This window comes from Bacillus rossius, chromosome 8, assembly GCF_032445375.1.
Source record: "Bacillus rossius redtenbacheri isolate Brsri chromosome 8, Brsri_v3, whole genome shotgun sequence".
Taxonomy (NCBI): domain Eukaryota; kingdom Metazoa; phylum Arthropoda; class Insecta; order Phasmatodea; family Bacillidae; genus Bacillus; species Bacillus rossius.
This window is the reverse complement of record NC_086336.1, coordinates 53,941,666-53,965,478: the sequence shown is the minus strand read 5'-3', so window position 1 is coordinate 53,965,478 and position 23,813 is coordinate 53,941,666. Positions and strand designations below refer to the sequence as shown.

Below are 23,813 nucleotides of genomic sequence, written 5' to 3'. Positions count from 1 at the left end.
TTAAATTTATTTTATAGCTTTAGTTACTCTTGTCACTGGTGGGGAATCGAACCAAGGACGAATATCGATCAAATCAATCAATAATTTACCAAGCTATTTTTTTATGATTTTTGTTCATTTTTACCGAATTTATAGCTTGATAATTAGTACTGATTTTCAAAATTGTGGATTCCAAGATGGCAGAAGTGGAGTCATCTACAATGGCCGCCGACCTCCTGATCATAGGCAACGAGCTGTGGACACGCCCGAACATAGCCGAATCCTTACGATTGGCAAGTCACCAAAACGATTCACCAATAAAGCCATAGTCCCATAATAATAGCATTAAGCCGGAACATACTATATTATATACTACTTATAAGTTTTACAAACAATTTAAAAGGATTCTAAAGTGTGCCTAATAAGGGAGTTAAGAATTTTTTTTATCCTCCAACCTTAGTTTTTTTTTTTTCAATACTTGCAGCTATGGTTAGTAGTATAAAAATATTAAGACCAAGGTTTTTTGTATTACTCATAAGAATTATTATACGTTCAAACAGATGCAACATTCATAATATTATGTGTGTTATAATTCTTTTTTTGTTTTTCAAAAACCATCCGCATTTATACCTCTTTGGTCGAGATTTTCCATTACCTACCATACTTCGTGTATCAGTTTGGCAGTGATTTGTGCAAAATTACGGTAGATATTGTCTCTATAAAATGTGATACATACAGATTTAAAAAAAATACTGTAACGGTTACAGTATGTAGTCTTTCTTAGAAACCTACCTTACAAGTGTGTCTGCAAAAAAAAAATTTTGTTATAACTTTTGTTTCTCTATTTATAGTTTTAAATTATAAAATTATATAAAATTAAGTGTAAAAATATATTGTAGACGTATCAAAAGAATTTTTATCCTTACTATGTTTGCTAGTGCAAGGAACATGCGTTTATCCCGCAGAAACCTCAACGGAAAGGAAGCAAAATGTGTGTCTTTGCAACAAATTCAACGTTTTTTTTTTAAAAGGGACATTTTTCCCCCGGCAGGCTTACAGTTCTACAGTATCGCCAGCAGTGACGTTGAGAACGCATTTTAGTTCGTTTCGACGGTAAGCCACCGTTGCAGTCGGCGGGTCACGTTTTTCAATTCCAAAAACAGCTGCACAGAGAGCCGGGGTTTCTTTTTTTTTTTTCCGAGGGCGATTTTTTTATTTTTCTCTCCCCCATCTCTTCTCTCCGCAAAAAAACCAGCGCAGTCATTTTCATTCAAACTCCCATTCGACGGACTGCTTTCCGAGCGCACATTAAGCTACGCCTTTAAAAATAAACAGCAACTATTCTGACACAACACGTTATTCATTCGTTTAGGAAACAAGCCGGAACTTAAACCAGTTATAAACTGTCCACGAAAAACCCATATTTGTATGATAATGTCCTCCACTTTCGAGACGAAACAATTGGAGCTCGTGTTATTTTCTACAGCATAAACAAGTTTAATTTGTCTGCAAAAACATTGGACTACTCCGCTGGTATTTCACTGGCTGGGTTCCAACGGCATAGTTTCGAGTTTATAGGACGAGTCATGACCTTGGGGAAAAAAATGCATTTCAGACACTGCTCAGTAGCGCAGGAAGTGAACTAGGAACTTAAAGCTATATCCTGGCATAGGCGAAACAACCCGTTAAACTGCCTGACTAATAGTAGCTCACTAATAGACTGCTAAGTAATATTAAACAAAAATATATATAACACATAAGTAGTATGTTTTGGCCGGTCCTGGGACTGGGTTCTGGGTGTGGTGCCGGGTGCCGAACAGCCATCTTGGATTGTGACGTCACGGCGGCCATCTTGTATGACCGTGACCTTGAACGTGACCTTCACCTTTGACCATCAAAATTTGCCAAAAATTTCCAAAATTTACACAAAATTCATCAAAATTCGCCAATATTTTCCTTTTTTTTGGAAAACAATTAATATTTTTAAGTATAATTTTTTAAAGTGAATAGTGGAATTTAAAATGTAAATAATTTATCTGTATCTACACCTAATAAGCAAGAAATTTCACTTCAGTCGCACGTGAATTCACGTGCACACGTTTTTGTTAATATCCTTGTATTTATATCCAATAAAGTTTTTCCTCCACTGCCTATCTCTGAAAAACAATACAAATCTCTTACTGCATGTTCATTATCAATAATTAAAGCTGTTAGCCGTAATAATTGTTTCCTTATGGTGCTAAGATAATCGACTACCATGCATATTCATTTACTGGTAAACACTGACAGACAATAAGATACAAATTGGTTAGAAATATTTTTTGAAAGTAATTTGTTTCGACCTTTGCTATTTAAAAGTTGACCACCTTGCCTTGCGTATGAGCGTCGAGACAGGCGAAAGCACAAGTTCTTCGCCTGTCACATAGGCCACCCAGCTGGCTGCCGAGAAAAGCGGGTAGCCGAAAGATTAGGCGCCCCCGATATAACAAAAGTCTTATATGTTGGTATCCCTGAGGTATCTATATCGTGTAGCATTAATAAAAGGTAACAAAAATCAGTGTTAATAAAAACAAAGAATTAGTTTAATCTCCTTGTTAACCCAACAAAAAATAAACAATTATTAAAATGATTAAACCAAAATAAATTTTAAAAAAGTATTAACTTAAGTTCAACTTTTTTAATTATCCAAAATCGATTTTATTACAATTTTTATATAAAACTATATATTACACAGGGCTGATTTTTTAAAGAAAATAAATCGATTAAGTTGGGCAATAATCCAATAAAATTAAAAAGCCTTCTTATGGTATTTCAGCGCTTAGTCATTTATTATTTAGGTAAACATTGTAATAAAATTGATTTTATCACTTAAAAGGAATAACTCGAAAAATAAATGCTAAGAAAAAGCTTTCCTCTTAATAATTTTTTCAAATGAATAATAATATAAGAAAATGACATAGAAAGTAATGGTCTCTTAACCTACTTTATAATAATTATTACGTGAAAATTTCTTGTTATTATTGCATTAACTTTAAATTTGATTTTTTTCATCTTATATAACATTTATTTAACTTAAATTAATAATTGTATTTAAAACATCAGCTTGTGGGTATGAATATGTAAAAAATTATTTTAAGTTAATCATTACGTAATATTTTATTAATTTATTTATATGTATGTACAGTTCTCACCAAAGGTCTGAGACTATTTACAATATATTTAAATAATGACGCGGTTGAAGATTTTTTTTGCAAACATTATTAAACTACAGTGTTTATGTGCGTTTCAGTATTGTTACGAGGATGCTAGAGACGAGAGAGGCCGGCGCGCCGGCCGGCGGGAGGATGCAGTACATTACAATACACCCGAGTCATTTTTAACACTACATTACATGCAATCCGGCTCGACTTGAAGGACTACCAGCCAATAATGTTATAGATTAAAACATTGCGTCTAATCTTATGCAAATCGTGTGTGCTATTGGAACATGTAACCAGAAAAAAACCGCGTATTTTGTTGTTTCCTGTGCATAACATGTATTGATGCTATTTTGTTGACGTGACAACATCTAATAAATCGATGAACGCCGGCTGCACGCACGAAAAAGGATGACTCATTGTCCCGTTACGCACTTCGTCCCGTTACGCTGTGTCCCGTTACGCTCATTGTACGCTTGCGCCGCATCTTTCTCTCTTCCACTCGATTGGAACAACCATCGATTTGACTTTTTCGAGGCACATTAAACTTGAAACACTCCCATTCGTTTCCTACTTTTCCTATCATCGTCCTATCCTTAACAGAATAACACAGATTGGAAGAAGTTAAATAGCAAACATGTATAAAAGTTATAGTTAAAATAATCTGTTCGTTAAGGTAATAAACATATTTGAATTAATGATTGCAAATAAAAGTAAATTTATCAATTAAATTGTAGATTTCATTTCACTCCTTGTTTGTATCCATACAAAATAGTGATAATTCAATTAAAAATGATTCAATTTTATTTCATAAAAGTATGCAATCATTTCATCAATTGTTTTGTTATGACGTTGTCACGTTGAAACTATCGTCCGTAAACCTACTTTACAGACAACCAATTTTTGTGTCGTGTTTATGACGTGTCACGAGTAACTTTCAACTATTGCAGGAGGCGTTGTTAACGCCCGGTGGTGACCCGGGTAATAACTTTGAATATATATACTGTATAGAAGTCGCCAGCCCAGGTTAAAATTTCTAATACGGTTTTGAGGTAGTTGGTTAATTCACCGCCGCAATCGCCACCATCTCTAGGGCCATCGACTTGTGGTGGTCCCTAGCGGACAAGTGTCGAACTCTTCAAACACCCCTTTCCACCTCCCGTTGAACGACCTTGATCTGCAGTGAATGATAGGTGAGGGGGTGCGGGGAATGACAGCAGGTGACAGTGCTGCGCTCTGACGTGTAAAATAACAACCTAAGACGTTACAGGGCGTTACGGCAGCGCACCGCAGCGGTGAAGTTCCCAAGCTGCTCATCATACACTCCTGAAAAAACGCAGAGTAAATCCTATCCACTCGCGACTTCTATACAGTATATATATACGAACCGCGAGCAGCGGCGCGGTTGTCACTGGAGCGTTCGCGACGCCTCGCGCGCTCACGTCGTCGGGGGGGTGTACGTGTCCCGTGTGTGTGTGTGTGTTGTGCCGTTAATTAGTAAATTCGACACGATATATTTTAAATTTTTATTATGATTTTAAATTTTTTTTGTGTGGAAATTTTATTTGCTCTACTATAGTGTAATTTTAATTTGTTAGTCTGGTGTACTCCTCTGAGTTAAACTTTGTCTCAGTGCCCTGAAGCCCCTTTCCCATCGGCGTATCGGATATTTTGCTGGCCTAATCCCTGACTGGCAGACAGTTTACCATTTTCCCCGCTTTCAGTCACGCCTCAAGCCTGTAATATCATTTCTCTTCGTGACCCTAACTGCATAGAGTAGCTTCTGGGCTGCAAGCCGCTACTTCTCAGAGAGCTGCTGAGAGAAGTAAGTCTGGTCACGAATACGTATTAGGTTCTCTCCTCGAAAAGCACGTCAGGGACGCTTGTTCTCAGTGTCGATGCACTTTCCCCCCCCCCCCCCTCTCTTTCGGTTCTAAGAATTCGCCTAAGGCCAATGACAGGTCAGAAACCCCTGCAGACAGCGACCGTCTCCCAGGATGCCTTGCATAAAAAAATGTGTGTGCCAGGATGGACCACCCCGCGACACCTAGCGGCAAACTCGCTAACCACCCAGCCAACTTGCCCTGTAGGCCGCCAGAGTGTAGCACTAGACTGCGCCCATTAACCCTTGGTTTAAGCAGACGCCTTGGGCGAGTCGATTCTTTTTTATTTCAGACAGCCCCCAACAGGTAGCGCTAAAGTCGACGCAATGCTACCAGCTTCGAGACTTCAATCAGAGTTTTTTTTATGGCCCTCACTCGGGGAACTTCGGGACCTTTCGGTCCGGACTCCCAGTCCTCCCCTCCACTTTTGATTCAAGTTTTACTTTTAATTACGAGACGCGTTTCTCCGCGGGACACTTCGCACCGCGACTGCAGACGGACCGTTTGATTATCGGCGAGTCGACGAGACTTTGCAAAACTTCCATCCGGCCGCAACCGACTATGTAGTCGCCTAATTGAGGGATGCTATCCCTATAATCTTTTTCAAGTAGTTTAGTCCGTCTGCAATGTAATAGTTATTTTTTTAGCTTTTAATTTTTTTTTGAAATGAAGAAATCATCCGCGTCCTGCCGCGCAATTCGCGAGCTCCAGACCCTGGCTGACTCCACGACTACAGCGTGCTGGGCAACTCCCCTGTTTTGGTGAGTGATAATTCGCGACCCCCCTTTTTTTTTCCCTTAAAATTTTTTTTTTGGGCATTTTCTGCCCCATAGACTGCCTGTATACAAGTTCTAATCAGTTTTGATTTGGACTGTTGCAGACAGGGTCGATGACGGGGAGAGATTGATTGCTCCCATCTCGTGGCCCCACCCCCCCCCCCCCTTCTGTTCCGTGGGTCACATTAGAAGAAACGTTTCGACTACCCGACGTGATCGTTTGAAGACCCCGGGTGGTAATGTAAATTCAAAATTTCCCCTTCACCTAGCTACGAACTATCTTAAGCGGATGACCAACCCACCAGCGACCAGTGTTTTTCTCAAGGACATGTAGAACGAATAGAACTAATTTTCAATGTAATCATCGGATCCATCCAATTTTGTGTGTGAAACTTATAATGCAAATGTTTATATTTCAAACTAAGAATGTAAATTGTTTCAAATAATCGCGGGCTAGCCCATTTTCGTTTCTCTTTTTGTTAATCTTTGAAACTTGTTAAAACCTCTTGTGTGTAAAATAATGGAAACAAAATACTTCATCAGGGCAAATAAAACAGGGAAACTATAGATCAAGTGAATCGTGTAGTTTTTATTTATTGATTTTAACGATCCACCCACTTCCTCCTTGCCTGTTACAGGAAGTTCCTAAATTTTGTTTGTTCCCCACCTCGTGTCGCCTCTGGTAATTCAATTTATTTAACTTTTTTTATCCAGCAAGTTTCCAAGGCTCCTTTTAAAAAAATTCAATTTTGAGGCACGAGGGGTGTTACAGTGTGTCGGTTGCCCGCAGTGTTCGTGGTCTGCTGGAGCCCGTACATCGTGTTCGACCTGCTCCAGGTGTACGGCCACGTGCCGCGCACGCAGACAAACATCGCCGTCGCGTCCTTCATCCAGAGCCTGGCGCCGCTCAACTCGGCGGCCAACCCGGTCATCTACTGCCTGTTCTCGGCCAGCATCGGCCGCACCCTCAGGCGAGTCGGGCGGGCACACACACACCTCAGATGCACCTTGGGAAGCCTTAACAACTCGCGTGGCTTCTGTTCCCCCCCGCCACGTTGGTGCTGCAACTTCGGGATTTCTCTCGAAAAATTGAAATTAAAAAAATTGGTTGTCTGTAAAGTCGGTTTACGGACGATAGTTTAACGTGACAACGTCATAAAAACATTGATGAAATGATTGCATACTTTTATGAATAAAATTGAATCATTTTAATTTTAATAATAATAGAATAAATACTTGGAATCATACTAGTAATCAGATTTTTAAAATGCAAGAACAATTAACCTTTATTGCCGAAATTGTTGTTGTAATAAGCAATGAAAACCACATTAACTTTTCCCATCACTTTATAAACAGTCGAGTGGAAGAGAGATAGATGCGGCGCAAGCGTACAATGAGCGTAACGGGACACAGCGTAACGGGGCAATGTGCGTTACGGGACACTTTTCCGTGCGTGCAGCCGGCGTTCATCGATTTATTAGACGTTGTCACGTTTAAAAAAAAAATCGAAGGGTTAGGTTAGTCAGGTGAGGGAGACAAGGTGAAAGCCTAAACACATTGCTGCAAGTGCACGAGGTAACTTATCCCCCGCTGTGCTGTCGCGGGCGCGTAGAATTCGCTGTTCGCGACGAGGCGCGAGACGACACGTCGTAGAACTTGCGACTTTCCACCGACGCTGGCCAACCGCTCACCCGCCCGTCGGTTAAACGGGCTTGAGGCCCCCCGCCTATCCGGGCACACACACGCGGTGCGCAGAGCTTCAGGAAAAAAAAACAACGCCGATTTCAAAACTACTCAAGATATCCGCGTGGGGGTCTGTTTACGAAAATCATTTAAGAGTTCGTCTGGGGCCGAAAAGTCAGTCACAACATTTTTGTTTTCATTGGAAACTTCTGATCTAGCGGCTAAAAGTGGCGTTGATATACAAAAAAAGGAAAACTTCGGAAATCTTCAGGAAATTCTTGCGGAGAACCGAAACCACGTGAGTTGTAGGCTTCCCAATGCACATAAAGTTCTGCCATTCCCGATCACACCCGAACAATTTCACCTCCGGCCAACCTCGGGATTTTGTTTTATTTTTTTGCGCAGGAAAAAAATGAATTCAAATATTAAAAGTGGTCGGTTAGGTTAGCTACATTAAAAAACTTTAAAACACTATGGACGGTTAGTCAGGTTAGTATAGCTACATTGAAATAAACAGAGAAATATAAATATTGATAAATGAACCCGAGGTTGGCCGAAGGTGAATTGTTCGGGTGTAATCGGGAATGGCAGAACTTTATGTGCATCATAGGCTTCCCCAGGCAGTTACCCCTAATCCCCTCCCATCCCCTCCACCGCACACGTGACCCATCAACGACGTCATCCGACTAGGGGACGCACCACAACGCCGAAATGCCAAATAGACCACAACGCCGACAGCTAGAAAACTGCTATGTACCACAACGCCGAAATACACTAACGCCGAAAAATGTCATTGCAGGCCTGCCACAAAGATTAGGTTAGGTTAGACTAGGTTAGGTTAGACTAGGTTAGGTTAGACTAGTTTAGGTTAGACTAGGTTAGGTTAGGCTAGGATAGGATAGGCTAGGTTAAGTTAGGTTAGGTTATATTACGCTATGTTAGGTTAGGTTAGGTAAGGTAAGGTAAGGTTAGGTTTGATTGTGGTATTTCGGCGTTAAGCTACATTTAAGAAACACACACAAATTCATTCAGTTGTTATTTCGGTGTTGTGGTACACAGCATTTTTCTAGCTGTCCGCGTTGTGGTCAATTTTGACATTCGGCGTTATGGTATTTCGGCGTTGTGGTAACGACCCATCTGATTAGGGCCATCCAATTCCCCCCCCCCCCCCCCCCCCAATCGCAGAAGTTTCCAGAAAGACGTGTGTTAAAAAAAATGGGGTGTTGCTGTGTCATAGACACGGCCGCGTCTTGTACGTGAATACGTGTGCGTTAACATGTAATAGTTTATATACAAAATTTAAAATACGCCTATTTTTAAATTTTATTTTAACACTTTATATATTCACTGTAACTATTTTTACACTAAAGTTTTATACGTGCAATCGATAGATTTTGACGAGAAATGACGATTGAAACCCAAACGAACGTCGTAGCTTCTCCGAGTCAAAAGTTAATACTGAATGGAAATCTATAAACGCAGCAAAATTACCTCAAAATGGCGGCACTTCCCCCTCCACCGCGCGCGATGCGTCACTCTCCTCACTCAGCGTAACGAATTCTTTTATCATTTAGCTATCCAGTGGTGTGATTAAATTTTGGATGGAGATGATATATATGTAGCTGCCACACCAAAATTGTATCCCCCGATTTTGTTATCGTTCGTTTTTTTATTTGCCTCCCACTGTGGAAGCAATTTTGAAGACGTATTCACTTCAAAAACGTCGTCGTCTAACGACTTTTCTCTACTAGCAGCGGTCGCGCGCCACGCATGTACATACGCTGCGACACACGCCATGTTATCTTTAAAAGATTTGTGCAATGGGAGTGCATGACTTGATGTATGTTTTTGGACATACGCCATTGCTTAGCAATGGCGTATGTCCAAAAACATACATCAAGCGACACACGCCATGCTAACGACATATGCATGACCCAGAAACTAACATTAGCGACTAGTTGGTGGTTGCAAAGAGTATTAAACAATAAATTTTAGATGAAACTAGCTGCCCGACCCGGCTTCGCACGGCTATACTAATGGAAAAAGAATTATGCCACATCTCCCATTTACAGTAATGGTAAATAATAAAAAATTCCGTGAAAATTTATTACAATGCTGTATAATGTACCGATGGTTTCCCGACTCGTGCACGCAACATAAAACTGATATACCCGTTCTTCGCTACGGCAGTCTACAGGCAGATCACTCTTGCGCCGCTCATTATACATGCCCCTCCTTGTGGGTACGCCACTGCCGCGCGATGCCCGTTGCCATGGAGACGCAGAAGGCATGAACAATGCAAAATACTGTTCTCATGCAGACAAAGTACCCACTGTTGCCTGGTTTTAACCACCTATGCTATGGGATCTAATTTTCGGAAAATGTCATCCTGCGTAACATAAGGAACATTACTGTGAAGTTTCAAGTCTGTAAAATATATATACTTGAAAAAAAAGGGCAATTTTTGATATTTAAAGTACTTGCAAAATTTCAACGGTGATGAGGACTGCACTAACAATGAAATAGCCGTTGCCATAGAGACGAATGAAGCATCAACAAAGCAACAGCCGTTGCCATGGTGATTTCCTACCAAAAACTGGAAATAAAAAAAAAAATTAGGGGTGGACTATCCCTAACATTTAGGGGGATGAAAAATAGATGTTGGCCGATTCTCATAGATACCGGATAAGCACAAAAAATTTCATCAAAATCGATCAAGCCGTTTCGGAGGAGTATGGCAACGAAAACTGTGACACGAGAATTTTATATATTAGATTATATTTAATGTTTAGAGCTTTGTGAATAACAAAATAAATATAAATGAACAATTTTGTTTTTATTTAGAGATGATCAACATACATTTGCTACTTAATATTATAAAAATCTAAATAAATGTGTTCGAGTTCCTGAATCCTTGCGGGTTCAGTTTTATTGTCGATTCACTCTCCATGTTCGGTTTTATATCTCACGTGGATTGAAATGCAAAGCCGGGCGGATATATGTATGGCGTTACACAAAAGCTCTCTCCGTGTATATATATATATATATTCTCACTTGGATCCTCTAGTGATAAGGGATTTCGCCCAAAGAAGCTGTGGCAATTAGCACCATAGTTCAGCATTCCTGGCGTTAAGAACCCTAAACACCCCTCCTCCCTTTTTTTTCACTCAGTGGTGCGTAGATAATCCCACTAATGGCGCTGGCCTAAGCCCCTTTAACAGCCTGATTACCAACATTAACCAGCCGATAATCACTTTTCGCCGAGTGCGTGTTAAGCGCTTGTGCTTCTGCGCGAGAACGCAAACAAGCAGTAGAATTTGTCCTGTGGAAACTGATGAGATTCCTCCCTCGTGTTTTGAACAGGCTCAACCAAGCGACGATGGACAATACTTTGATTTATTATTTCAAGTTTTTATTCTTTAGGCGCGTCAAGTGGGAAACGTTATTTCACAACGAAATGAGTACCATGGAACGGAAATATGACTTACTGTGTTCAAACTTAAAACATGCAGCGTAGTCGTAACACAATTTTAAAAAAAATTATGATAATATTGAACTAATAATTAAAAATACTAGTAACAATTTAAAATGCAGAAATAAGCTCATGATCGAAATTTTAACCGCGGCCTCTGGAAAGCAAATCCAGGATCTTACTACTTTACCACCTCGCTCCATTTGACATTTTTTTATCTGACTCGTTATTTTTCTAGGGTTTTACACGGTTTAACGTCTCACACATCATGAGTGATAGGTTTTTTCTTTCATTTCCTCGTCATTATTATTATTTAATGGCTATGTCTGAAATATTAACGCGATACTTTCCTTGCATCTGATATTCTGTCAGTAATCTTTTGAACAAATGTTCACTTAAAGGAAAATATAAAACGTAAAAGAAAACCAAATGCAAGGATGGTCTCGTGTTAGAATTTTAGAAACAGCCTTTAAAATAATAGTAATGACATGAAAATTAAAAAATGAAATAATAATATCAACTTTGTGTTTGATACCGAGCCTTAATTCAGGAATTTAATCAAAAAAATCCCTTTCGGCACAGCTTACAGGCGTATGTAGATTTTTAAGTTTCTGGAATCGTACTGAAAACTTCTATAAACTTCTGGAACATTAAAAAAAAATATAATGTATTTTTTTCATATTCCATGCAGAGAAAATATTTTGAATGTTTTCAACTCAATGCATCCAACATTGAATAGCTTAGAACTTTTTTTTTTCAAATTATGTCTACTAAAGTAGTAGTGAGTTTTTTTGATCATCAAATACTATTTTTTTAACACATCCGCTAATACACGGGGGTAAAAAGGCTAGCTTCGGACCAAGGCTTAGAATAATATTAACACTGTTTTAAAAAATTGGAACAAATTTGATAGTAAGGACGTTTAAATATTTTAAATTGCAAATCCCCTTTTTACTGTAATAGCTCGTCTCATCAATATTTGTTTCCGCCAATAGTTTAATATAATGTTTAGGCTTTTTGCAATAAATTTTAACGGATTTGATAGAAAACCTAATAAATATGTTCGTTATTTCCTCCCCTTAAAGTAATGGTTGCTTACATAAAAATTTACTTTATGCAAATGTTGTAGACCAAATTTAGGAAGCTAAATAAGAACGTATTCAATAAAATAAGGACGCATTTTAAATAGTGTACATAGTCCGGAAATTATAATTTTTTTTAAAATTCAACCCCTGCTTTTTACCCCCTTGCTGCAATGGTTTATTTAATCAAAAATTTATTCAGGCAAAAATATTAAGACAAAAATTAGAAAATTTACAAAATATTTGAACTGTTTCGATAGTGTGCCTACTAAGGTAGTTAAGAATTTTTTTTTTCCTTTTAACCATTGTTTTTCTTTTTTTTACCTCTTTCTGTAGTTGTTGGTTGTACAAAAAATTATTTCTAACGAAAGTTGTAGATATTATTTTAAGGTTTTACAATAAATAAGAACTACTTGATAGTGTACGTGCTACGGAAATTATGATTTTATTTAATTCCAGTCCTATTTTTCATCCCTTTTCTCTAATGGTATGTTTTATCAAATATTGTTCTAGCCGCAAGTTTTATATAAATATCATGCCATTTTCAAATAATCCAAACGGATTTGATAGTGTACCTACCAAGGGAATTATGAAATTTTTTGTCCTTTTTAACCCTTTTTTTTCCACCTTTTGCAATTATGGCTGGTCATATCAAAAAAAATTTTAAAAAAATAAAGTATTAAACAAAAGTTTTTAGAATACTCCTACGAGTTACTATATTTCAAATGGAGTTAAAGCGATTTTTCTATTTTTTTTTTCAAAAAACCTTTCCCATTTCGACCCATTTGGTTGAATTCTGCCCATTAACGAACTCGACCGGGATTTTCCATTGCTATGTTTTACGAATTGGTTTGGAAGTGATTCGTGCCTAATAAAGTCATTTATTGTGTTTATATTTTGTTTTGTTTTAAGTTTACAATGGTTTTGGGATATATGGACTTTGATACGAAAAACTACATGAAAATTTTCCGGAAGTTACACAATGGTAACGGCTACACTAGATAGTCTTTCTTCTAAATCTGTCTAAAAATATATATATTAGGTGAGTTGTGAGTTTTGTGCAACGATGGTGATACATATTTATTGCACATTTCCTTGGGGTTTCTTTAAAGCATGAGATGCTCGATCGGTCAGCTGGGGGAAGGTTTGGGGGGGGGGGGAAATTGACGTTGAGGCTCCTACAAAGTTGGTCAGCCCGCGGGTAATGTAGACAGCTACTCAATCCCCTCCCCCCCCCCCCACCCCCCCCCCCCTCTTCTAAACAAGTCGAGGGCCCGAAAGACGTCCTGTCGCGTCAGCGCTGGAGTTGCGTCGAACCGCCAGCGAGACCTTTTGGCACGGGAGCTATAGCGTGTCACACTGTTAGTTTGCAGTGCAGAGCAAATGGTGCCCACTGTTGCCAGATTCACACCACCCGGCTTGTAACATTACAGTTCTTGTTATATTATTTTGTATTGACTGTAATAGGTTTTATTTTTATTTTTTCAACTTTACTGTTGGTTGGATTTTAAAGACAAAAAATGGGTGCGTGTACTAAGGTACGCGCGTGAGAAGTTATACTTTTTTGGCATCATTAAAAAATAGTTTTTTAATTGCATGCAAAAATAGTGCGTGGAGTCCCTCCGCGCGGAAGAAGTGAAACTTCGTAATGTGGAAATGAAAATAGGAAGGGGTAGAAATTGATTTTTAGTGAAATCATATTGGATTAAATCAAACTAAAAAAATAAAGGAAATAAATTTGTAACGATTCATAGATTGATTTTCAGAGAGAGAGAGAGAGAGAGACCTATTGAATGTCTATAAAACTACATAATTTTTTTATGAGAGCAGATTTTCATAAAATAAATCATGAAATCATTCAACGATTAAAAAGCTGTTTATTTAATTAAGCGGACGGGTTCGCCCCAAGGAGAAAATTGACGCGGCGAGACCTCGTGGACATAGAGAAATGACACACACTCACTATTTATGTGTCTATGAAACATAATTTTTTTCTGCAATTTAAATTGTTATATACAAACAGGGTATTGAAAATTGAAATAAATATTGCGACACTACAAACTGTCAGAATCGTTATTTTTTTCTTACTCTCTACTTAGTTTCTTACAATAGCAAAACTTAATGGCTTCTTATAATTATTATATTGTATGTCATCAAATTAAGATTTATTTTCTTTCCTTGAGCCGATTTTGATTAAATAAAGCTTATACGTATATCTTTCTCTGCTACGCTCAAGTTAACTTGAAAATCCCATTAAAATCCGTATAGCAGTTTTGTAGAACACCGCGTACAAACAGACAGTGCTTTCATACCCCATTCATGGTAGCGTTAAACGTTTAACGCAAACCTTGTTGGAAGTCGCATTAGAAGTATAACTTCAATAAATTAATGCCTTTTGACAGTATCACTACAGTTGTATACTACCTGATAGAAAAAATTCAATTATAATCACCAGAGCAAAAATTAGTAACATTGAAAGTTATGAACAAAATAAATATTTTATGGAAAAAAAAGTTGTAACCGTGATAATATCTTTCAGTTACGTTTTATTAAAAGAAGTAGGAATATAGTATTATATTATGATGTTGTTGATGAAATACGACAAGAAAATGTCGTTCCGAATTTCTCAATCCAAATTTTCCTTTACAGTTTTTTTTTTTTTAATTTCTTGTACAGCTTGGGTGTGTCTAGCAACAGAGCACATAGAAACAAGGAAAGCGCTAATAGCAGATAACATGCACTGGAAAGAGAATGTAAATGCCCACAAATGCACACTGCACTCTAAGGATGAGACACAATACACAAACAACCTACCCCCCCCCCCCCCTCTCCAAAACCTTTTTCCTTCAACACGCACCCTACCCGCGCCAAACGAAACTAAAATATCCCCGACATAATTCCACCTTGCCGAGGAGAGAGAATGTCGTTAGGCCCCTGCCGATGTCAACACCAAGTACAGTCCCGGATCGGACAGGGTCGTCCAACCATATATATATATATATATATATATATATATATATATATACAGACACACACAGATTGAAGGAAAAAATAGTGCGTGTAACTCAGTACATGTGATAGAAATTAAACTTATTTGGCAATTCACACCTCGACTCGTAAGTACATAGTTAATGGTTAAACAGCAGAGAGAGTGAGAGAGAGAGTGAGAGAGAGAGAGAAAGAAAACCATTTTCTAAAAATAACACATCGCTGTTTTTTGCTTTTATTTGTTTGTCAAGTATGTAAGAATTCTATTTTTTTTATTTATTAGAAATTTTATGTAAATAAAAAATAAATCACTAAACAAGACTTAACCAAATAATTACTCACTTCAAAATAACTGCTCAGGATATCAATAAGTATTATCAATCAAGTATGATTAATTAACTATAAATATTACTTACTGCTGAAAACCTCACAACATAAAGTATAACTTTACGTGCTACTGTTTCTTTAAACTTTTTTTTTTGTTTTAAAAGCCACATTTTTATTTTTGTTTTACTAAATCTCTAAAGGGAATATGAAATTCACTTTTCAAACAAATCCCGGAGACGGCATAAATTGTGCATTTAAGTACAAAAACTTAACTATACCTACTTATAGTAGTTGTGTTTCATTTGGATTTGTAGGGGAATAATTTAGCATCAGATACCACTAACCAATCTGCGCCTCGAAAATGCATCCATACGTACTGTAGGTCAGACGTTAGTTACATTACAAGTCCATGACAAGGGACTATTATTATTTTTAAATTTTAAAATGTACCTACGGTTAATAGCAATCACGTATTCGCAGTGTAATAGTTCTGACATTTTTCACACTGTGGACCCAGCCAAAGAAATAATTATCCACTCAAGTAGTTTGCCTGCTTTCTGAGACACTTCACAATAGGGTTAATGAGATTTTAATTAACTTGTTTACTTCCAGACGAAGTTCATGAAGGACATAACCAGCCCAATTCTCCGGCGGAGTTCTTTTCTTGACTCGCCCGAAGAAAAATAATAAAAATTACGTTGCGGATATTATACACGCAAGAGTTATAGTCAACAATGAAGTTTGGAAAGGCGATGTGAGTGGGTTACACACACAAAAAAAAATTTAGAAATAAATATTCGATGGCAACAAAGAAGCTGTAATGGCGACGGAAAACGGCCAAGGGTAAACAACGGCGAACGAAAGCAGAGGGAGAGAAGAAGAAAAAAAAATGAAATAAAAATAGAGTCGTTATGAATGTGTCAAAGCGAGTGTAGCGACGAGAGAAGACAAAGGAGTTGGCGTGTCGGGTTGAAAAGCCCGAAATAGTAAAAAGAAACTAACCGCGCGGCGGACAGAACGAAGACAGGGGTCGTTAATGCGCTCGGCCGCTGGCAAGTCAGAACAAGTTTGTTTGCCGTCGTGTGAACAAGGAGTTTTTTTTTCGCGGGCGTCTGTTCTAAAGTTAAAAGCCACTCCTGGCCAGAAAATGGTTAAGTCCCTGACACACCGTCGAACTTTCCCGCCTAACCACCTTCCGATACGTCGTGTCAAATGAAGTTGGAGGGTTACGTCACCGAAATACGTCACCAGCGCAGCCTCGATTGACGAGTTGAGTGACTTACATAATTATAGGACAGAATTATAAAATATTTTTTGGATGTCGGATGCAATCGGCCTATCTTGCCTGACGAAAACAGAAATGACCATCACGTTCTTCAAAATATTTCAATGATTCATGCGATGGGGGATTTTGATTTAATGCAATTCTTCGGACATAACGCCGTTGCAGATTTTCATTGTTTGTCATGAAAAAAATAATAATTAAGAATGCAAAATAAGGAACACTGGAAAACACAGCCAATAGATGGACACAACTAGACAGGTATTAAGGACAACAAAACGACAACATAGACAAACACAGTACGTCCTATGACGAAGAATTCTTGTTGCTGTCTGATTTTTTAAAGTTTGACTGTGTTGGTCTGTGCTGTCTTTTTGATGTTTTGTCCATAATACATGTTCAGTTTCATCATTGGGCCCATCTGTTCGGTTTTTTTTAAGGATATATATATATATTTTTTTTTGCATTCTTGAATTTTTTTTTCATGACTGTGCAAAACTGCAATGGCACATGTCCAAAGGATTGTATTAAATCATATCGACACATCTTAATTCTTCCTCAGTGTACCAAGTAATTTTTTTCCTTTAATAGTTTCTTTAAAAAAAATTCAACTCTTAGAGAAAACGCGAAGAAAACTGTTTTTTTTTTTTTTTTATGTTTGACTGCCGTTAACTTTATTCTGGCGAAAGATCAAGCTTGCGATTGTAACACATTACAGAGTTCATTCAGCAGTAGAAGTACGTGTATTTTTAATGACCTTCAGACAGCGGGGGGAAAATAGGAACAAATTAAATCGAAGCTTGTACGAGAGACAGAAGAAATGGAAGCACGTCGGAAAAAGATCACCCTGTCTACCTACCTGGCAAATTAGGGAATTCCTTTGTTGCCTTGTAATCATTCTAGTATCGATTTCAGCCAGTTCCTCTTTGAGGACGACTGCACCATAAAAAGAAAAATTAATAGTTTTTTTTCACGTTCTGTGAAAAGTACTTGATTGGAAAAAAAATTATATAATGAGTTTAGGTTATGTTCCAAAAGTGTTATTTCCAGATATTAATAAACGTATTTCGTTTTAAAACAAAAATGTTATGTGTTGAAGATAAAACATTTAATCATGGCATTTAAATTTACAGATTCCACACCAAACCACAAGTTTAAGTATAAAATAAATTAATGTAAAAACCGCCATTCTCTCTCACGTTGAAATCTGAGGTATATTAACGTGTCGAGGATCTGAGTTTCTTTCATTTCAGTGTTTTATTCTAACTAAAAAGAAATAAGTTATTAGCTTCCAATAAAGTTTGCAGGTTTTCGCAGCCATTGTTCACGCTTAACTTGTCTCTTTGTGCCGCGTCAAGGCTAAGCCTAAATAATTTTTGGTTCATACCATAATAAAAATTTAATTTCTAAGTTTATTGAAAAATTGGCCTTATTTAACTGAACAAAAAAGCCTTGACGCGTTTAAACTGATCTGGTGAATAAGTTTTATCATAATAGATTATTGTTTCTCCGGATGAATTCAAATGTTCCACAGTTAATTCTGACGCCATGTGGCTAGCCTCATAATAACCTCAAGATTTTTTATTATTGTTTACAGACAAATCATAAGGACTTACTCGTAGTGATGATTTCACCAAGTTAATATCGTGGTTAAGGCATTTTTGTGAGTCTATATAGTTTAGCAAGCCATTGATCCAATTTCCCTGCTTTCGTAAGCAGAAGAATTCGTTTAAATAAGGTCATCATCCAAACTGTAAGACATGTACCTAAAATAGTTATTTTTTGGGCTGATGGGATATTTTCTTACGTTGTAATCTTCCTTTCCTGTTTTGTTGGTTATTTGTTGCTATTTTTTAGTAAAATAATATTGGAAAGACGATTGTAAGCAGTTATTTGATTTTAAATTTTTTAATTGCTAATCAGTAAATAAAAAAGTCATATCTATTTAAATTTCAGTTTGTGTAAGTCTAAGACGTAATTGTTTTAACTTCAATGTGACAAAAAACGAGCGTGATGACACGTTCTATTCCTACACTGTGAAAGTAATGTATTCGGACAACGGTACAGTGTCAGAAATCACAATTAACTTATAGACTTTCCAACTAAATATTCACCTCAAGTAAACAAAGAGATCATAGTTCCAGATAAATAAATCTTCGCATAATCTTCGCTGGATTCCGACTTCTGAGTTCTGTGCTGCTCCATTTGTAAACAGAGTAAACATTTACGTGGAAAGATGAATATTTCCTAAGCTGTAGATTTTACACATTTTATCGAATATTAATTGTTTGAACTCCAAAGTTATTTTGATCTAGTGTTCAAATTAAGTTAGCTGAACATTCGTAAATTTATTAAGATATATCCGTAAATTCACGACGAATCCCGTAATATTTTGTAACAAAAATATTCCTCGTAAATTTAACTTGAAAATTTTTAACACTGTGCGGTACCGTATTAATCATTATCGCAGTTATATGAGAGTTAAATTTACTACTGGGCCTCTGATTCGTCGTGAGTTGTTCAGCTGTTCGTTTTCCAGAACGTTTTATCGCCCAATCGTTTTATGTACTTTATTCCACCTATCAGTTATCCGAGCTAGAAGCCTCGCCGAGATTGGAGCTCCAGACTCAAAATAAATTTACTGCCGCGAAGAAAAAAAATGCACGCGCGTTTATGACATCATTCACGAAGATTTTATAGGAAAAAACTCTCTTTAGGAGAGATTGGTTCCACAGAGTGACACAGGTTAAAGACAGCAATTGAAAACCTCTCAATATATTTCCCCTGTGCAAATAACTCGTACAGGAATGATTTCGTGGTTGTGTGAAAACACTCGTCGTATACAGGAAAGTTTTAAAAATATTAATACTCTCTGAATGAATGCAGAAGGTCGTCAATATAATTCACAAAAAATACATATAATATATGCTGGCGCTTTGTTTGTGGCGAATATTGTTCAAATTAAAAAAGTAAATATAATTGGTGTGGTTGAAAAATGGGGGGGGGGGGGCGGAAACAGTTTAAAATTCACTTTTTATAGTTTTTCTAGTTTATAATCACTCACGTTATGTAACCAGCTACGTTCTCCAATTGTTTACGTGCTGAAGCCTGATAATTAACCCTAGACTATCGCAACGTAAAATACTTGGAAATATATAGCTATATATTATTTATTTCGTGCGAGACTAAACATTCCGTTAGCTAACTAAAATGTATAACACTCAAAAACAAAAATTTCAAGAAAAAAATCCAAGATGATGCGTATTAATTTTTCTTAGAAGCTCGTAAAACGTGAAAGGCCAGAAAAGTAATTTTGGCATAAAATAAACGTAAATAGTTGACACGACAGTTTATGTATACTGGGGAAGGTATGCACAGTGAGTAATCGTCCCGGAATTTTTTTGGGGTAACATACTGGCAATAAAAAAGGGGGGAGTGATAAAGTTTCTTCCAAATTCCAAATAATTTTTCAATTTTATTTTTTTGAGGTCACAGTGTTAGTGGGAGATCACCAGCCTCTCAAAAAAAATGTGACGTTGCCAAGTTTCGACACAGAAGCACTTCTTTCTCCGACACCCATGCTTTTCCGAGACTAATGCTGCTTCCAGGAGCGCTTTGCAACCGCTTGAAAATAATAACCCAAAACGCCAAAACGACCACGTACAAACCAATTTGTTCCGCCATCATGCACTGCCTTCCAAACCTCAACAGAATACAAACATGCATACAACGTGCCTTCCTTAAATAATTTTTTAAAAAATGTATATTTTTCCGAAATATAAATATTACTGTCCAAACACATCAGGGGTGGAGACAGAGTTTACTTCTCTGTATACGTGTGTGTGTGTAAGGGGGAGGGTTGGTAGGGAGACTGTGACTTCAAAGGCCCGCCTGTTCAGGGGTGTGTCTGTGTCTAGTGAGGCTGGATGATAAGTGCGACGCTCGATGGTACTCCTAGCGCGGTATCGCCTCTAAGCGCAAGGCTGTGAACTGACGCGCAGTTTCCCGCCGTGCATAGGCCAACTGTGAGATTTTAGCGGTAGCCATAACAATTTTATGACGGAGAAATGGGTGTAAAGGTGTGATGCAAGTCCCTTGAATACTTTCAAGAATCTATAACAGAAAATTAAAAAAGTACGGTGAAAACTCTCTTCTAAAAATACAGTTTAAAAAAAAACTGAAACAGACCTACTCACTCACCCTCAGAGTACTCTTAAAAGCTTTTATGCCCAAAGATTCAATTTGATATCTTCAGCAGTTTTTCAATTCGCGTGTTTTTTTCCCCCTGAATATCTGCACACCGTACGTGTTCCCAGGTTGGCGAGTCCTAGATATTATATACAGACCAAGTCATTGATAGTTATATATCCAGCTTTGATTAAGTATTTAAAATTAAAAAAAATAGCCAAAATTATTTCAGAAGTTATTTTATACATTTCATCGTTAACCCTTCTAGATCCGCCTCTGAAACACATCCATTCTCTCCAAATACTCCGTTCTCATCTTCCCGGGTTCATGTAATAATTAAAATACCAATTTTATAAAAAAAACTTGTAGACTCTCAACAACGTTGCGGTGTGGGTACCGGAATTGTGTTGTAGGTGTTGGCACGCCTTGTTCGGTGGCCGAACTGAAGGCGTGTCGTAGAAGAGACGAAGATAATCATTATGCCGAACGGTGTTGGGGAACGAGACATAACCACCTTGGTCCACGCACACGCCACCAGTGGCTGCGTCCGCACTATACACCGTGTATTTGTAGGGACACGATTTTATGGTTTTTATTACTAGGGAAATATCGTTTTAAAAACAAAAGATCTCGGTGTTACTATTTTAATTTTTTTATGTTGGCAAAATTCATTAAATATTAGTGTATTTTTTTCCAACAAACTTGAAACAAAAATATTTCCTGATAATATGTTCTACAAAGTAGTCTCATTTAGATTGGCACCTGATTCACTTATACAGTAAAATCATTGGTAATGAGAACGTCTAGAACAGAACTACTCATTAAAAAACATAATAATAAATCGGCAAATTTTTGTGTGTTTGAAACACCAGCCGACATTTATATAAAAATGTGTTGATAATGTAAGAAATGTGCGATCAAAACTATACAATATTAATTTTTTTCCCAGTCCATTTAGGTCATATATTATAGTACAAAATTAATGCTGAATAAATTACATTCAATGAATTTACCATGACGAAAAAAAAATTGTAATTTCGAGTTGAATTTTGTCAATTTGCTGTTGATTTCGTGTTTTTAGTTACATTTCAGTGCTAAGTGGTGTAATTACGTGCAGTTCAGTGTTATATGTTATATTGACATGATTTGCGGTGGTATTTCGGTTTTATTGAAAATCCACCGTATAGTATTGTTGTCCCTATGTTCCGTGGCTATAACGCGCTCACTGCGTAACTAAAAATTTCCTGCAGCTGAACACGTAAACACACAAGCAGGTGTCCATGAATAAATTACATCTGACGATGATGATGAGTCGTTTTACCCGTCACCAAGTCATCTGACGATGATGATAATGAGTCGTTTCACCCGTCACCAGTCATCTGACGATGATAATGAGTCATTTTACCCGTCACCAGTCATTGACGATGATGATAATGAGTCGTTTTACCCGTCACCAGTCATCTGACGATGATGATAATGAGTCGTTTCACCCATCACCAGTCATCTGACAATGATGATAATGAGTCATTTTACCCGTCACCAGTCATCTGACGATGATGATAATGAGTCGTTTTACCCGTCACCAGTCATCTGACGATGATGATGAGTCGTTTTACCCGTCACCAGTCATTGACGATGATGATGAGTCGTTTTACCCGTCACCAGTCATCTGACGATGATGATGAGTCGTTTTACCCGTCACCAGTCATCTGACGATGATGATGAGTCATTTTACCCGTCACCAGTCATCTGACGATGATGATAATCAGTCGTTTTACCCGTCACCAGTCATCTGACGATGATGATAATGAGTCGTTTCACCCGTCACCAGTCATCTGACAATGATGATAATGAGTCATTTTACCCGTCACCAGTCATCTGACGATGATGATAATGAGTCGTTTCACCCGTCACCAGTCATCTGACAATGATGATAATGAGTCATTTTACCCGTCACCAGTCATCTGACGATGATGATAATGAGTCGTTTTACCCGTCACCAGTCATCTGACGATGATGATGAGTCGTTTTACCCGTCGCCAGTCATCTGACGATGATGATAATGAGTCGTTTTACCCGTCACCCATCACCGAGTATCCGTGAGCACAGGCAACAGCACGGTGATGACAACCTAGACGTCCCTAACGCTTGCCGAGGCAGCATGATTCTGCGGTGGTCTGCCATTGCCTTCTGCTGGTTGAACGTGAAAGGGTGTTAAAACCACCCCCTTCCTTCCTTCAGGGGGTACAACACACAAAAGTTAACTAATGTCCAAAATTGTTAAACATATTTAAATTTTTTAAAAAAAAGTGTGTAACAAACTGCAGATAGAATAAGGAGGGGAGGGGTGGGCAAAGAATATCAGAGGGCAAAGTTAAGAACATTAAAGGTGAAATAATTTGTTTTGACTTCTTACTGAGCTTATTAACGTATTTAGTCGTAGAGCAAAACTTTTACATATCTTAGACCCACAAAAATTAACACTAAACTAGCGACTAAATTTACAGTATTTGTTAGGTCGATTGTTTGGTTGTGCCACCAATTTATCACTGTTCTTGTGTATGCGAACGCGTCTCTGGGCGACACGTGAACGAAAATAAAGTGAAGTGTATGTTTATTTAAAATGACTCCAAAACTTAAATGATTTTCCGCAGACAGGTCCTGGATTAAACCTGAAGCAATAGTTCGTAGTAAAACTTCAGTAATAGGTAAAAATATGAAAATGTCAAAAACTGATCTCCGCAGCTGTTCTGGTAGTGCAGGCCTAGTGTAGCGAGCCTGTTACTCCCCCACGCCCTCCTCCCTCCCACAGCAGACACGCAGGTGGCTGCCGCAGGGATTACACTGAACGCGCCGCGCTCGCAGTCCAGTGCGCGCGGCTAGGTTACCCTGGGCGCACTGCTTGCCTCGTGGTGCAGGCCTAGTGTAGCGAGCCTGTTACTCCCCCACGCCCTCC

The 23,813-nt window shown here is 37.9% G+C and overlaps 1 protein-coding gene across 1 annotated transcript in view; it reads left to right on the top strand.

Annotated features, from left to right (window-relative positions):
• Nucleotides 1-23,813, top strand: part of LOC134535376 (cardioacceleratory peptide receptor-like) — a 103,805-nt gene that overhangs the window by 77,011 nt on the left and 2,981 nt on the right. The window contains exon 4 of the mRNA XM_063374449.1: nt 6,626-6,806. Coding sequence (XP_063230519.1) covers nt 6,626-6,806 — 181 coding nt within the window. The remainder of the gene's footprint in view (nt 1-6,625; nt 6,807-23,813) is intronic.